At 48.3% G+C, this 14,113-nt stretch overlaps 1 protein-coding gene across 4 annotated transcripts in view; it reads right to left on the bottom strand.

Annotated features, from left to right (window-relative positions):
* The window catches only part of LOC125461638 (PHD finger protein 20-like), a 69,106-nt gene that overhangs the window by 27,500 nt on the left and 27,493 nt on the right, over positions 1-14,113 (bottom strand). The window contains exons 8-12 of one of the 4 annotated variants that reach the window (XM_059652740.1): positions 11,945-12,100; positions 10,508-10,696; positions 9,664-9,723; positions 6,136-6,417; positions 2,098-2,310 (exon numbers count right to left, since the gene is read on the bottom strand). In XM_059652740.1, the coding sequence (XP_059508723.1) occupies positions 2,098-2,310; positions 6,136-6,417; positions 9,664-9,723; positions 10,508-10,696; positions 11,945-12,100 (900 nt within the window). The remainder of the gene's footprint in view (positions 1-2,097; positions 2,311-6,135; positions 6,418-9,663; positions 9,724-10,507; positions 10,697-11,944; positions 12,101-14,113) is intronic. The other 3 variants (XM_059652741.1, XM_048550588.2, XM_059652742.1) reach the window with 3 other exon arrangements.

Below are 14,113 nucleotides of genomic sequence, written 5' to 3'. Positions count from 1 at the left end.
CGATTTCTGGGATGGCAGGACTGATTCATGACAGAAACTGGATCAGTTAGGAAGATATTCACTGGAGTTTAGGAGAATGGCAGGGGGAATCTCATAGAAACCTATAAATTTCTAACAGGGCTGGATAGAGTAAATGCAGCAAGGATGTTCCTAGAACCAGAGGTCACATTTTAAGCAGAAGTTGTAAGGCCATTTAGGACTGAGATGAGAAGGAATTTCTTCACCCAGACAGCAGAGAGCCTGTGGAATTCTCTGCCACAGAAAATGGTTCAGGCAAAAACACTGAATGTTTCCAAGGAAGTGATAGGCACAGTTCTTAAGAGTGAAGGGATCAAGTGGGGTAGGGGGATCACAGGAACACGAGCCTGAGTTGGACGATCAGTTATGATTACAGTGAAAAGATAGAACAGACTCGAAGGGCCGAATGGCCGATTCCAGGTCCTATTTTCTGTCTCATTCAAACCTTCAAACTGACAGGTCAGATGCAGGAAGGGTATTCCCCTCCACACCCACCCCCTGAGTGCAGGGATGGGGATGTGAAGGGGTGGGGGGAGAAGAACCCTTTATAAAGCTTTCATGAGATGTGGACACATTACTGGAAAAGGTGGCAGGTCTTTCATTTGTCCCCCACCCCTAACTGCCACCTCAAGAGGGCAGCTGAGGGTCAACCACATCGATGCCGTGTGGAGCTGGCGGAACACAGCAGGCCAGGCAGTATCAGGGGAGCAGGAAAGTTGACGTTTCAAAGAAAGAACAAAGAAAATTACAGCACAGGAACGGGCCCTTTGGCCCTCCAAGCCTGTGCTGATCGAGGTCCTCTGTCTAAACCTGTCATCTATTTTCCCTTTGCTCCCTGCCCATCCATGTACCTTCCAGATACATCTTAAAAGACACTATCGTGTCTGCGTCTACCACCTCCGCTAGCAACATGTTCCAGGCACCCACCACCCTCTGTGTAAAGAACTTTCCACGCATATCTCCCTTAAACCTTCCTCCTCTTACTTTGAACTCATGACCCCTAGTAATTGAGTCCCTCACTCTGGGAAAATGCTTCTTGCTATCCACCCTGTCTATACCCCTGATGATTTTGTAGACCTCAATCAGGTTCCCCCCTCAATCTCCATCTTTCTAATGAAAATAATCCTAATCTACTCAATCTCGCTTCATAGCTAGCACCCTCCATAGAGGCAACATCCTGGTGAACCTCCTCTGCACCCTCTCCAAAGCATCCACATCCTTTTGGTAATGTGGCAACCAGAACTGTACACAGTACTCCAAATGTGGCCGAACCAAAGTCCTATACAACTGCAACATGACCTGCCAACTCCTGTACTCAATACCCCGTCCGATGAAGGAAAGCATGCCATATGCCTTTTTGACCACCCTATTGACCTGCGTTGCCACCTTCAGGGTACAATGAACACCCAGGTCTCTCTGAACATCAATTTTCCCTAGGACTTTTCCATTTACTGTATATTTGCTTGTGAATTTGATCTTCCGAAATGCATCACCTCGCATTTGCCTGGATTGAACTCCATCTGCCATTTACCTGCCCAGCTCTCCAGTCTATCTATATTTTGGGTTGGGCAACTCTGGATCTGGATGTAGGTCAGGCTGGGTAAGGATGGCAGATTTCTGTCTCCAAAGAACTTGACCGAACCAGATGGGATTTTGTTTGTAAAAAAACAAAAGCTGACAACAGTTCTCATGGTCCATCTCTGATGCTGGCTCTGTATTCCAGATTTAAATTCCACCACCAGCTGTGGTGCAGGGATTTGAATCAATTCCTCCCAGAGATTTCCCTGGGCCACTGGATTACTGATCCAGGGCAGTCCCACTAGGCCTTACGCTCCTCACGTCAATGGCTGCCATCTTACCACACACACACTGCTGTATCCAGGATAGAAATCAAGCTGCCCACTCCTTTCAAATAAAAGTATTCCAGCAACTGGGACAGAGTTAATTAATGACCCTGAGGGTGGCAGTGAGTCGGTAACAGTTGGACGATCAGAAGCTCTGTGCCAACTCTGTGCCCTTGGCATTTCCGAGCAGGTCCTCGCTGGCGCGGCACTGCGTGGGCATTCTGCAGACACTCACCGCCTTCAGCGCAACCCTTTTCGCGGTCTTGCAGCTTCTGATGCGACCTCTCTGTCTGACTGTCCTTGCTCTTGTCACGGAGGGAGAGCCTGGACTGTGCAGCAATATCTAGAGAGGACAGCGTCGCTATCCGCCGTTTCTCATTGAGCCTTGGAGCTCGGAGCTCAGCACCGGAGGACTGCAAGGCCCTGTGGGACGCTTGCTGGGACCATGCTGCAGGAGAACCACACAGGAAAAAAAAAGGATCAGCGCTCGTGAGGAAACAGCTGGTACATGCAAGAGGGAAGCAATCAAGGACCAGGGAGGAGCACCACAAATGCTCAGAGCACACAGGAATCGGTTGATAAAGTTCTCTAATAACCCAGTAACCTGTAGCAGATCATTAGCTCAAATCTCGTAAAGCAGCACAAAAACTCACTGGGTCAAACACTGTCACCTACGCCTGGCTTTCCCAAAGTTTTTTTTTGGGGGGGGGCAGTGGGGAGCTCCAAGGCTACTGTCAAACTTGGACCAAGTTATAATGACAAGGTGCTGTCCCTCTACCCAGCCCCATCCACCATGTCTCCTCCTCCCCTCACAGCCAGTTCTCACTGAATGGGGCGGGGGGGGGGGTGTGCACACTAACACAGACTCTCCCACACTTTATTTCACTGAAGAAATTGAACCTGAAGGTGGCCATTCAGGCCCGTGTCTCTGCTGGCTCCATACTGTAGGGATTCTGATGATCACTCTCACAACCCAACATTCCGAGTTCCTCGGTTAGAGCATTCCAGATCCTGACAACTCCAAGAAAGACAAATGGTCCTCATCTCCACCTTTCTCCACTTTTTTTGGCCAGTGACATTAGTCCCCAGCTGACGACTCATTTGCCAAAAGGGAATCTGTTTCCTCCATCGAAATCTCCCCTTACATTAGAAACTGTGAACTGGGTCACCATTCAATGGTCTCCATTCCAAGGAGAGCTGCCCCAAAAGCTCTGTCCCTCACATTCAGTATGTCTTGGCTTTATAATTCCCCTTCGAAGGTACCTAGGACGCTGTTGTTAAAACTTCTCTGAGCCCTTCTAAAGCCCAAACACCTCTATCAGAATTTCAGGAGAGGGGAACATAGTGTATGGCAGAAAAAATTACTTCATCCATGATATCTTCAATTCATTTCATCAGATCAACACTACGAGCACCAAAGAGAAACCACTAGCACTTCACTGCTATTGCACAATTCAAAACATTCTCAACGCACCCCACATAAATTCACAAGGACAAAACCTGTCATCAAACAGCATGGGACGGTTTTTAAGAATGTGAAAGTCTCACACACCCACTGATACTTTTCAGTGAAACCCCAGTGGAAGAGAAACTTCAGCAGTTCTGACAGAGGATGGCACACATTTACGTTACAAGCAATTTTAATAACCACTAAAAATTGCCATGTGAGAAACTGCATCGCCACCTATTTCCCTGGAGTATTAGTGCCTCATGTCAAGGATAGTGACCAGATATGACCTGAATCTATACCAACAGCAGTTAGAATCATACATATGGCCCAGTGAGATCGACAGCTCAATGTACCTGTGCTGGCAGATTATCCAGTTCATCCCACTTCCCCACAGCGTTAACGAGTTTCTCCCCCTTTAACTGAAGGGCAGCACGTGTCACTGGGAAGTTCATGGAGGGTCTACAGGGCAATTTCTAGAGAGGGCGGGGCAGGACTGGCTGAACGGTCCCGAATGCGCCAACAACCACATTGATTATCTTCAGTCAGTTGCCAATCGACTGTTTAATGTGGCTCACTCATGCTCGCCAGAAGTACATAGAACATTACAGCACAGTACAGGCCCTTCGGCCCTCGATGTTGTGCCGACCTGTCATACCGATCTCAAGCCCATCTAACCTACACTATTCCATGTACGTCCATATGCTTATCCAATGACGACTTAAATGTACCTAAAGTTGGCGAATCTACTACCGTTGCAGGCAAAGCGTTCCATGCCCTTACTACTCTCTGAGTAAAGAAACTACCTCTGACATCTGTCCTATATCTTTCACCCCTCAATTTAAAGCTATGCCCCCTCATGCTCACCGTCACCATCCTAGGAAAAAGGCTCTCCCTATCCACCCTCTGATTATTTTATATGTTTCAATTAAGTCCCCTCTCAATCTTCTTCTCTCTAATGAAAACGGCCTCAAGTCACTCAGCCTTTCCTCATAAGACCTTCCCTCCATACCAGGCAACATTCCAGTACATCTCCTCTGCACCCTTTCCAAAGCTTCCACATCCTTCTCATAATGCGGTGACCAGAACTGTACACAATACTCCAAGTGCGGCCGCACCAGAGTTTTGTACAGCATCACCATAACCTCTTGGTTCCGGAACGCGATCCCGCTATTAATAAAAGCTAAAACACTGTATGCCTTCTTAACAGACCTGTCAACCAGGGTGGCAACTTTCAAGGATCTCTGTACATGGACACAGAGATCTCTCTGCTCATCTACACTAAGAATCTTACCATTAGCCCTGTACTTTGCCTTCTGCTTACTCCTACCAAAGTGCATCACCTCACACTTGTCTGCATTAAACTCCATTTGCCACCTCTCAGCCCAGCTCTGCAGCTTATCTATGTCTCTCTGCAACCTACAGCATCCTTCATCACTATCCACAACTCCACCCACCTTAGTGTCATCTGCAAATTTACTAACCCATCCTTCTACGCCCTCATCCAGGTCATTTATAAAAATGACAAACAGCAGTGGACCCAACACCGACCCTTGCGGTACACCACTAGTAACTGGTCTCCAGGATGAACATTTCCTATCAACTACCACCCTCTGTCTTCTTTCAGCAAGCCAATTTCCGATCCAAACTGCTATATCTCCCACAATTCCATTCCTCTGCATTTTGTACAATAGCCTACTGTGGGGAACCTTATCGAACGCCTTCCTGAAATCCATATACACCACATCGACCGGTTTACTCTCATCTACCTGTTTGGTCACCTTCTCAAAGAACTATCTACATACACAGATAGTTTACAAATAACAGTCGAGGGGGTTTGCAGCTTTTTTGAACTTCTCAGGAGACTCGGAAGCTTACAGTAGCTCAGTGTTTTCCCTAAAGTAACAGCTTAGTCAGTCAAAAGAGTGGTGATGCTGTAGTGGGTCATATCACTGGCTAGTAATCCAGAACTCCAAACTAATGTTCTCAGGGCAGGATTTTTAATTTCACCATAGAGTATGGTGAACTCTGAGTTCACGGAAAATCTGGAATACGGGTAGTTCTGCTGTAACGCATGTTTTGTTCACGCAAATTGGCTGTTACACGATTATAAAAATTGCAGCCCGTAAAACCACTGCCTACTGCTATAAAAACCCATCTGGTTCACTAATGTCCTTTACGGAAGGAAACTGCCATCCTTACCTGGTCTGGCCTAGATGTGACTCCAGACCCACAGCAATGTGGTTGACTCTTTTGCCACCCTTTGGGTAATTAGGGATGGGCAATAAATGCTACGTAGCCAGCAACACCCAAATTGCATGTATGAACAATTTTTGGTTTTAAATAACAGCACTCTTTCCCCCTGGTATAAACAGTCATCATGGGTTAAAAATTTGGCCCTCATGCCTAGGCGAGGAGATGGCCTTAGTGGTATTATCATTCGACTATTAAACTGGAGACCCTGGTAATATTCTGAAGACCCGGATTCAAATCCCATCATAACAGGTGATGGGATTTGAATTCAACAATAATCAGGAATTAAGAGTCTATTGCTGATCGTGAATCCATTGTTGATTGTTGGACTAACCCATCTGGTTCACTAACGCCCTTTAGAGAAGGAAATCTGCCTGCCTCACCAGGTCCCTGCCTACATGTGACTCCAGACCCACAGCAATGTGGTTTACTCTTAACTACCCTCTGAAACGGCATGGCAGGTTGAAGGGGTAATTACATATGGAAAACAAATGGTAACCGAGCCAGCAGCATCCATGCCCTGTGAATGCAATGGGACTCATGTAGAGCCCCCTGTGACAGTCAGATACTCACGTATAGAGCCCGAGGTGGTGCGGCGTCTCTTGGGGCTGTCCATGAGTGACTCCCCCTCCGATGCGCAGGAGCCCCGTGTTTGCATGCTCCTTTTGGGAGAGCTGGGATCTGGCTCGGCTTTCTCCATGCCATGGTAATACTTCATGTGGTAGTGCAGCATCTTGGCTTTGCGGAAAGCTTTCGAGCACTCGGGAATCTTGCATTTGAACTTGTTGTGGTCCAGCTCGATGACCAGTGCCTTGGGGGGAAGGTGGTTTTCGGGATTCGGAGTGCTGCTCGTCACTGCCCGAGGTGATAGGGAGTTGGGAGAAGAGTCAGAGGAGCGGGAAGTGAGGGGGCCGGGAAGAAAAACACATGGCTGTGAGATTATTTAAACTCCCTCCTCCCCCACCCATTCCCCCCTCCAGTGTAAAAATTACAACGTCAGCAATTCAGAGAGGAGTTAGGATCAGCTAGAGGGCAGATGTTAGAGGTCAGTGTCGAGGGTTACAGGTCAGTGTCAAGAAAGGCAGGAGTCCCAGGCCAGCAGTGACACTCAGAACACATTGCTTAGAATAGGTTAGTGGCTTTCAGGTTAGAGAGGATCTAACCATCACTTTCTGCGCCCCCTCTCCCCCACCCAGTCTCTCGTCAGAGCGTGCTGACAACATTCACTGAAAATTGAGAGTCACGCAGGGAAGGTCATGGTCCGAGTGCCAGGTGTCACCACACCTCAGGCAGGGTTGAGAAGGTCCATGCTGACCTCAGCCAATGCGAGAATTCATGAAGCAGAGACATTGAGGGATATGGGCCCATCAGCCATGAACTCACTAAACGGTGTAACAAGCTCGAGGAACTAAATGGGCTAACTTGTGCTCCTATGCTCCTGACTGAACCCACTCTGCTGGTGTCACAGTGCATGGCAAACCAGCTGACTGAGCGATGTGACCAAAAGGGCAACCCGATAGTCCCCTGGGCCAGTTAGCTCACTTGGTTGTATGGCTGGTTTGCATTCCAGTGTGACACCAACAGCGTGGGTTCAATTCCCGCACCAGCTGAGGTTACCACGAGGCCCATACGACACCGGTCCCCCATCCCAATGCCTCAGGTGTGTGGTGACCCTCAAGTCAAACTCAATCACCCATCATCCGACTCTAATGAGAGAGTAGACCCTGTGGTCCTCTTGTGATGCAGCAGCAAAACCTGGTGTCAGAAGCTTCAGGAAAACTCTCCCAACTGACCACCCAGTAGCCCAGGGGACACCAGCCCTATGGACCTCTGAGAATAAGGGACTGGACAAGCAGGAATTTCTTCACCCAAGTAGCGGTGGATCTTGGGGATTTTGTGGAAACAATCAGTGAGCAGGTTTTGACAGAAGTTGAAGATTTCTACAGACTAATGAGATCAAGGGACGGTCGGGGAAAGTGACTTCAAGGTAAATGGTCAATAATGAGTGGCTTAATGGGCTGAATGGCCTACTCCTGCTCTTTATTTCCATTAGGGGTGCAGGATGATTTGTTCGAAAATGATTCAAACCCCATCACATCATTCTCAGTCGAGAGGGGAAATTAGTGAGTGAGTCGAATGGGGCTGGGGAGACAAACAGCACAAGAAACTACAGACAGGTTTCTATTCCTATCACCCAGTTCCTCGTGTAGCTGTCAGGAGAACAGCCAATGGCAACCCCCATGGGTCAGTGGTCAGCTTCTGTTAGCCACGTCCCTAAAGATGGTGATGCTCACATAGAGAGCTGATGGCCTGGCAGTATTATGGCTAAACCAGTAACGCAGAGACCCACGCAATGATGTGGGCAGCAGGTTTGAATCCCACCATCAATTCAAAAAATTCAATACATACCAGCAGGGGAAAAAAAGCACTGGTTCACTAGTGTTCTTCAGGGAAGGAAAGGTCTGGCCTACACAACTTCAAACCCACAGCAATGTGGCTGAGTCGTAGCTGTCCTCTGGGCAACTAGGGACGGGCACTAAATGCTGCCTCGTCAGAGGCACCCACCTCCCATTAAATGAAGATGTGAAGACAAAACCCAACCATTAAGAATGAAAATAATTTCACACCAAATTCAAACCGTCCCCTGTTTATAACATTTTGAAATGCTGTCTCTGGGTCCAAGGAAGAGGCACAGCCTTTGGGGGTGGGACTGGGGCTGAGGATGTAGGGAAGGGACACAAACTGCACAGCACCCGACAAAGCCGCAGCTTATCTGGGGAATTCCCCTCATTCCCACACACACGGGCCACCGCAAGGAGGACAAATCTCCCAACTCAACAGGTTGCTCTTCAGCAGCCCCCACTGGTCATCTCAAGAACTGCGGCAGATGATCACCTGCCAAATGGACGATGGAGCAGCATGAGGGGCCGAATGGCCTAATGCTCTGAACAGTTTAGGGCCATGATGAACAATGGGTAGTGGAACAGTGAGAAGGAAGTTGCAACAACTATCCACCCACAGGAAGGTAAATCATTGGCCTGAGGATCAGCAATCGAAAAGGAGGCGCTTTAATTCCAAATGCAACGCCAATCCGTGCAACAAGCAGCAGCTGTAACAAAAGTGTCGAGAACCTGCAAAACATCACCTGCCTTCCACTGCATCTGCAGTGCCACTTCACGGAAAGCCCCCTTTCTCAATGTCACAGGGGCTTCCTATCACTGCTCCTGCTTATATGACGTGAAGTTGCCTAAATTTGCTGAGTGTGAAATCTACTGCATTACTGGAGTTTTCCATTCCCACTGTAGATAGCCAGTTACAAGCACTTTAGCAGATCAGTGAGCACACACATGTATCGACACACACACGTATCTACACAAACACGTACCTACACATGCAAGCACACACACACAAACACGTACCTACACACGCACACACACACAAACACGTACCTACGCACGCACACACACACACGTACCTACGCACGCACACACACACAAACCTACACACGCATGCACACACAAACACGGACCTACACACGCACGCACACACAAACACGGACCTACACACGCACACACACACAAACACACACCTACACACGCGCACGCACACACAAGCACGTACCTACACATGCGCACGCACACACAAACATGTACCTACACACGCACACACAAACACGTACCTACACACGCACACACGTACCTACACACGCACACACACACAAACACGCACCTACACGCACACGCACAAACACGTACCTACACACGCGCAAACACGTACCTACACACGCACGCACAAACACGTACCTACACACGCACGCACAAACACATACCTACACACGCACGCACAAACACATACCTACACACGCACGCACAAACACAAACACATACCTACACACGCACACACAAACACATACCTACACATGCACAAACACATACCTACACATGCACACACAAACACATACCTACACACGCACACAAACACGTACCCACACAAACACGTACCCACACATACACACACACAAACAAAAGAAAACAGCAGGGCAGACAAACAGGAATGCTGCAGCAGTGAGTCCTTGCTGGTCTCACTAGAAAGACAACATACAGGGTTCCCTACTGTATCTGTTTGGGTTCTGGGATCGTGGCACACGCTTCACAACAGGAGCTGAGAAGAGGAAAACAAAACAGAAATTACTTATGGGTCTTCTTCACTACTTATCAAGACACCACCCAACAGCTGGGGCGAACCGTCCAAACACGGCAGGGCACTGGGGGTTGGGGGTTCTCCCCCTTCCAGCAGGGGGGGCATGCACTTACAAAGTGACTCGTTGATAAAGTGCTTTCTTCCCAGTTGCAAACTCTCGCTGCAAACATTTTAAACTCATTAGGGCGATGGATGGTATCGCCAAGAAACCTCTCTACCCCAGCCCCGTTTGTAGCGTTATTTTCTGGTGGGAATGGGATTTCTAGCACCTGCAGTTCTGGGTAGAAACCGTTACCTGGGGTCAGGGAGGGTATAATGCGTGGACTGCACAAGGCTGCTCCTTAGTGCATAGCCCTTTCAGGGTGAACATGACGTCAAACAGAGACACCATCAAACATGCCTCTGTGCTGAACACTCAAGTGGCAGCACAGACGAAGCCACGGTCTGCCACTTTCCTGGGATGGTATTTGACAGGGTGTGGTCAGGACAGCGAGCGGAAAGCTTCAAGCTGCATTCACCCCAAAATTTACAAACGAGAGCCCGAGGAGAAACAAGGAAGAGAAAGATCCCGCTCCCCAGCACTTTACTGAAACAAACAGCAGCTGCGTTCTGCCTCCACACTAACTCAGGCTCCAGTAGCTGCGTGGTGAAATAAGCATTTGGCCCAGTGTCTACGCCACCTCTAACCTGCCACCTGTTCTATCTGTACACCCTGCAGGGGCAATCGCACACATCCCCATCTTACCAGTTTCCTTGGGAGGACCCTTTAATTCCGAGGTCGGCGCTGGGGAATCCAGCTTCGCTACTTCACTGGCTTGGTGCTTGGGGCTTGCAACAGCCTCGGGCGTGGAGGCTTTGGAGCCAGTGTCGGAGGAACACAGGGCTTTGACAGAGGGGGGCTGCTGTACCTGGACAGAGGGTTCAGACCCTGCTGCTGTGGGGGGAAAGCAAAAACAGGATCAACACCTCACAAGCAACGTAGAGTCACACAGCACGGAAACAGACCCTTCGGCCCAACCTGTTCGTGCCGACCATATTCCCAAATTGAACTAGTCCCACCTGCCTGCGCTTAGTCCATATCTCCCCAAAGCCATTCTTATTCATAAATTAACCTAAATGTTTTTGAAATGTTCTAACTGTAGCCACAACCATCACTTTCTCTGTAAAATCATCCCCACACATGAACAATTCTCTCCGTAAAAACAATGCCCCTCGTCTTTTTTTTTAATCTTTCTCTTCTCATCTTAAAAATATGCCACCCCAGTCTTGAAACCCCCCCACCCTCGGAAAAAGACACCTGCCACTCACCTTATCCATACCCTCCTGATTTTATAAACCTCTAGGAGGTCACCCCTCAACCTCCTACTCTCCAGGGAAAAAAAGTCCCAGCCTATCCTCATAACTCAAACCCTCCATTCCCGGCAACATTCTGGCAAATCTTTTCTGAACCCTCTCCAGCTTCCTCTATCCTCCCTTCCTATGATAAGGCAAGCAGAACGGGACACAGTATTCTAGAAGAGGCCTCACTAACGCCTTGCATAGCCTTTGGTGTTTGGGTTCCGTCATTAGCTCAGTTGCTTAGACAAATGTTGTGATGCTAAGAGTGGGTTCGATCCCCACTCTGGCTGAGGTTACCATGAAGGGCTCTCCTTCTCAACCTCTCTCCCCTCGCCTGAGATGTGGCGACCCTCGGGTTAAACCACCATCAGTCGTGTCTCTCTCTAATGACAGAGTGGCGCTATGCTCCTCTGGGGCAGTTGCAACTTTACCTTATCGGCCCAACACAACCTCTCGCCCCACGGCTCTCCTCAAGGTACATCATTTTATAAAAATTTACCAATTCAGTTTAAAGCATTTACAAATGGTCTCAGATTTACAAATGGATTGAGCTCTGCATTAGAGAAATTCAGTAGGTAGGAGCAAGTGTGTTATCCTCCAATGGATTTCAATGTTTCTGACAGAACCGAAACAGAGTGCACCCTGGGAGACTAATCCTCCAGATGTTATTCTTTGAGGAGGGGATAGAGTTGGGATCTTCCTTCCTCACCACCACAGAGGTCAAGATTTCAGCTGAGCTGAGAGCGGCAAGGGAGACGATCATTTGAGTTCTTTCCTCGACTTTACGCACAGGAAGGGATTAAAAAATAAAGTCTTCACTGTAAGAAAATGATGAGGAGTTCACCTTGCTCAACCTTCTCCTGCCCCTTGGTCTTGCTCCGTGTCTCTGCTCCCTCGGACTGGCCGCCCATCGACGAGGAGTTGCTGTCCCCAGAGGCGAGACGTAAAGACCGCCTTCTGGTCTGGATCTGCCCTTGATCACTTGCGGGCTGCCTTGGGCCTGTACCAACACACAAAGGGAAACAGTGCAGACACCTGTCAGTCAAGTCTGCTCTCTGCTGTGCTGATCAAAAGCTGAGGCCTAAAGGAGGTGGAAACCTCTGAGGTGGTGATTCCAGAGGTTAAGGCCAGGACAGTGATGGAAACAAGGGCACACTAAGATCTCAACTACACGAGGAGAGGTTACGGAGATGTGTGGGAAGGGGTGCTGCTGTGACCCATCTTTTAGTGGGGCCCATTACATTTTATGTAAACATCACCAAAGGAAAATAACGGGATGTATCTTGTGATACAAAGGGAGGCGATAGCCTAGTGATATTATCGCTGGATTGTTAATCCAGAGACCCAGGATCGAATCCTGCCAGGGCAGATGGTGGAATATGAATTCAATAAAAAATAATCTGGAACTAAGAGTCTAATGATGAACATGAATCCATTGTCAATCGGTGGAAAAACCCATCAGGTTCACTAAACGAGGGAGAAGGGTCCAGGCCCGAAACGTCGGCTTTCGTGACCCTCTGATGCTGCCTGGCCTGCTGTGTTCATCCAGCTCTACACCTTGTTATCTCAGGTTCACTAATGCCCTTTGGGGAAGAAAATCTGCCATCCTTATCCAGTCTGGCCGACATGTGGCTCCAGACCCACAGCAATGTGGTTGAGTCATAACTGGCCTCATCCCGTGAATGAATAAAGATTCACGCTTGGCTTGCTCTACAGAAACTACCTGCTCATACAGGTGTGTAATTCTGCATCTGTGTAATACTGCCACCAACTTCTCAAATCCTTAAAATTGGAATGAAATATCTGAGTGTCAGCGAATCCACTGTGCCAGTTTGATGCTTTGGGACACCGAGACTCTGCCAGGTTAGGCACAGAAGAAGAAAAACACGAAAGTAAGATCCCGGAGGGAATTTTGAAACAAGGTCGAGAAGTTTAAAAAACATCTGCAGAAACTTCTGGAAGAACACAGCTTGCAAGCCGCTCAAATCAAAGGCAATCAGTACTGGGCAATAGACATCGACATTGCTGGCAGATCTCATAAAAGAATGATAAAACCCCTCTTGACAGGAAAAGACTTGACTCCATTCAGTCACCGGGCACAACAGCAACAGTATGACATCCCGGGTGTGCATCTGCCTCTGTATGTGTGTCTCAAAGAGAGAAACAGAGAAGGGGAGAGGGACAGTAAGAGAGACAATGGGTGGGGGTGGGGGTGGAGAGAGAGAGAGAGACAGGGTGTAGAGAGAGAGAGAGAGAGAGAGAGAGAGAGAGAGAGAGAGAGAGAGAGGGTGTAGAGAGAGAGTTTAGAGAGAGAGACAGCAAAAACTGGGGGTTTGGGGATGGTGATGGTGGAGGAGGAAAGGAGAGAGAGAGAAATGCTAAGAGAAAGTGAGATAAAGTGAAACAGAGAGAAGGGGGAGTAGAGGCACTGTGTTGGAAGTCAGGACACAGATAGAAATCGGAGCCCCAGTACTGCTCCTGTGCCCCGAGGATTGTGGGCTCTGTAAGGCCCTAGCTATCAGACCGATATACCTGGCTTTTTGTCCCCAGTACATTCTTATGGAGGGCAGTATCTCCGTATCACTATTGAGAACCTTCCAGTGAGAAGCAAATTTCCAGCTGTTCCAAAATGTTTCCCACTTACAGACCATAAAGAAATTACAACAATCACATCCCAAGCATAGAACAAAAAAAGTCCGACCTGCGATCTTCCCAACGCATTCCCCAGCAAAAAAATCAACGTACAATGCCTTCAACATTTTAAAAAAACTTCCCTGGGCACAAAAAACGAGAAAGAGAGGGAGAGAGAGATAGTGACGTGGAATGATTCAGGGAGCAAATGTAGAGCTTACGGTACAGCCACCAATTTAGCAGTGGGATAACAAAAGGTCAGACTGGCCAAGTATTTTAGATCAAAAAATACTCTCACTCCTTCTTCTTTACAGCCACAGACCATCCACTGTGAAAGCTATTAAGGACATAACCTTAGGCAACTCCATTAAAACTGCACTCG

This window comes from Stegostoma tigrinum, chromosome 19, assembly GCF_030684315.1.
Source record: "Stegostoma tigrinum isolate sSteTig4 chromosome 19, sSteTig4.hap1, whole genome shotgun sequence".
NCBI classification, from domain to species: domain Eukaryota; kingdom Metazoa; phylum Chordata; class Chondrichthyes; order Orectolobiformes; family Stegostomatidae; genus Stegostoma; species Stegostoma tigrinum.
Note: the sequence above shows the minus strand (reverse complement) of the source record. Positions and strands in the feature narration are given on the sequence as shown.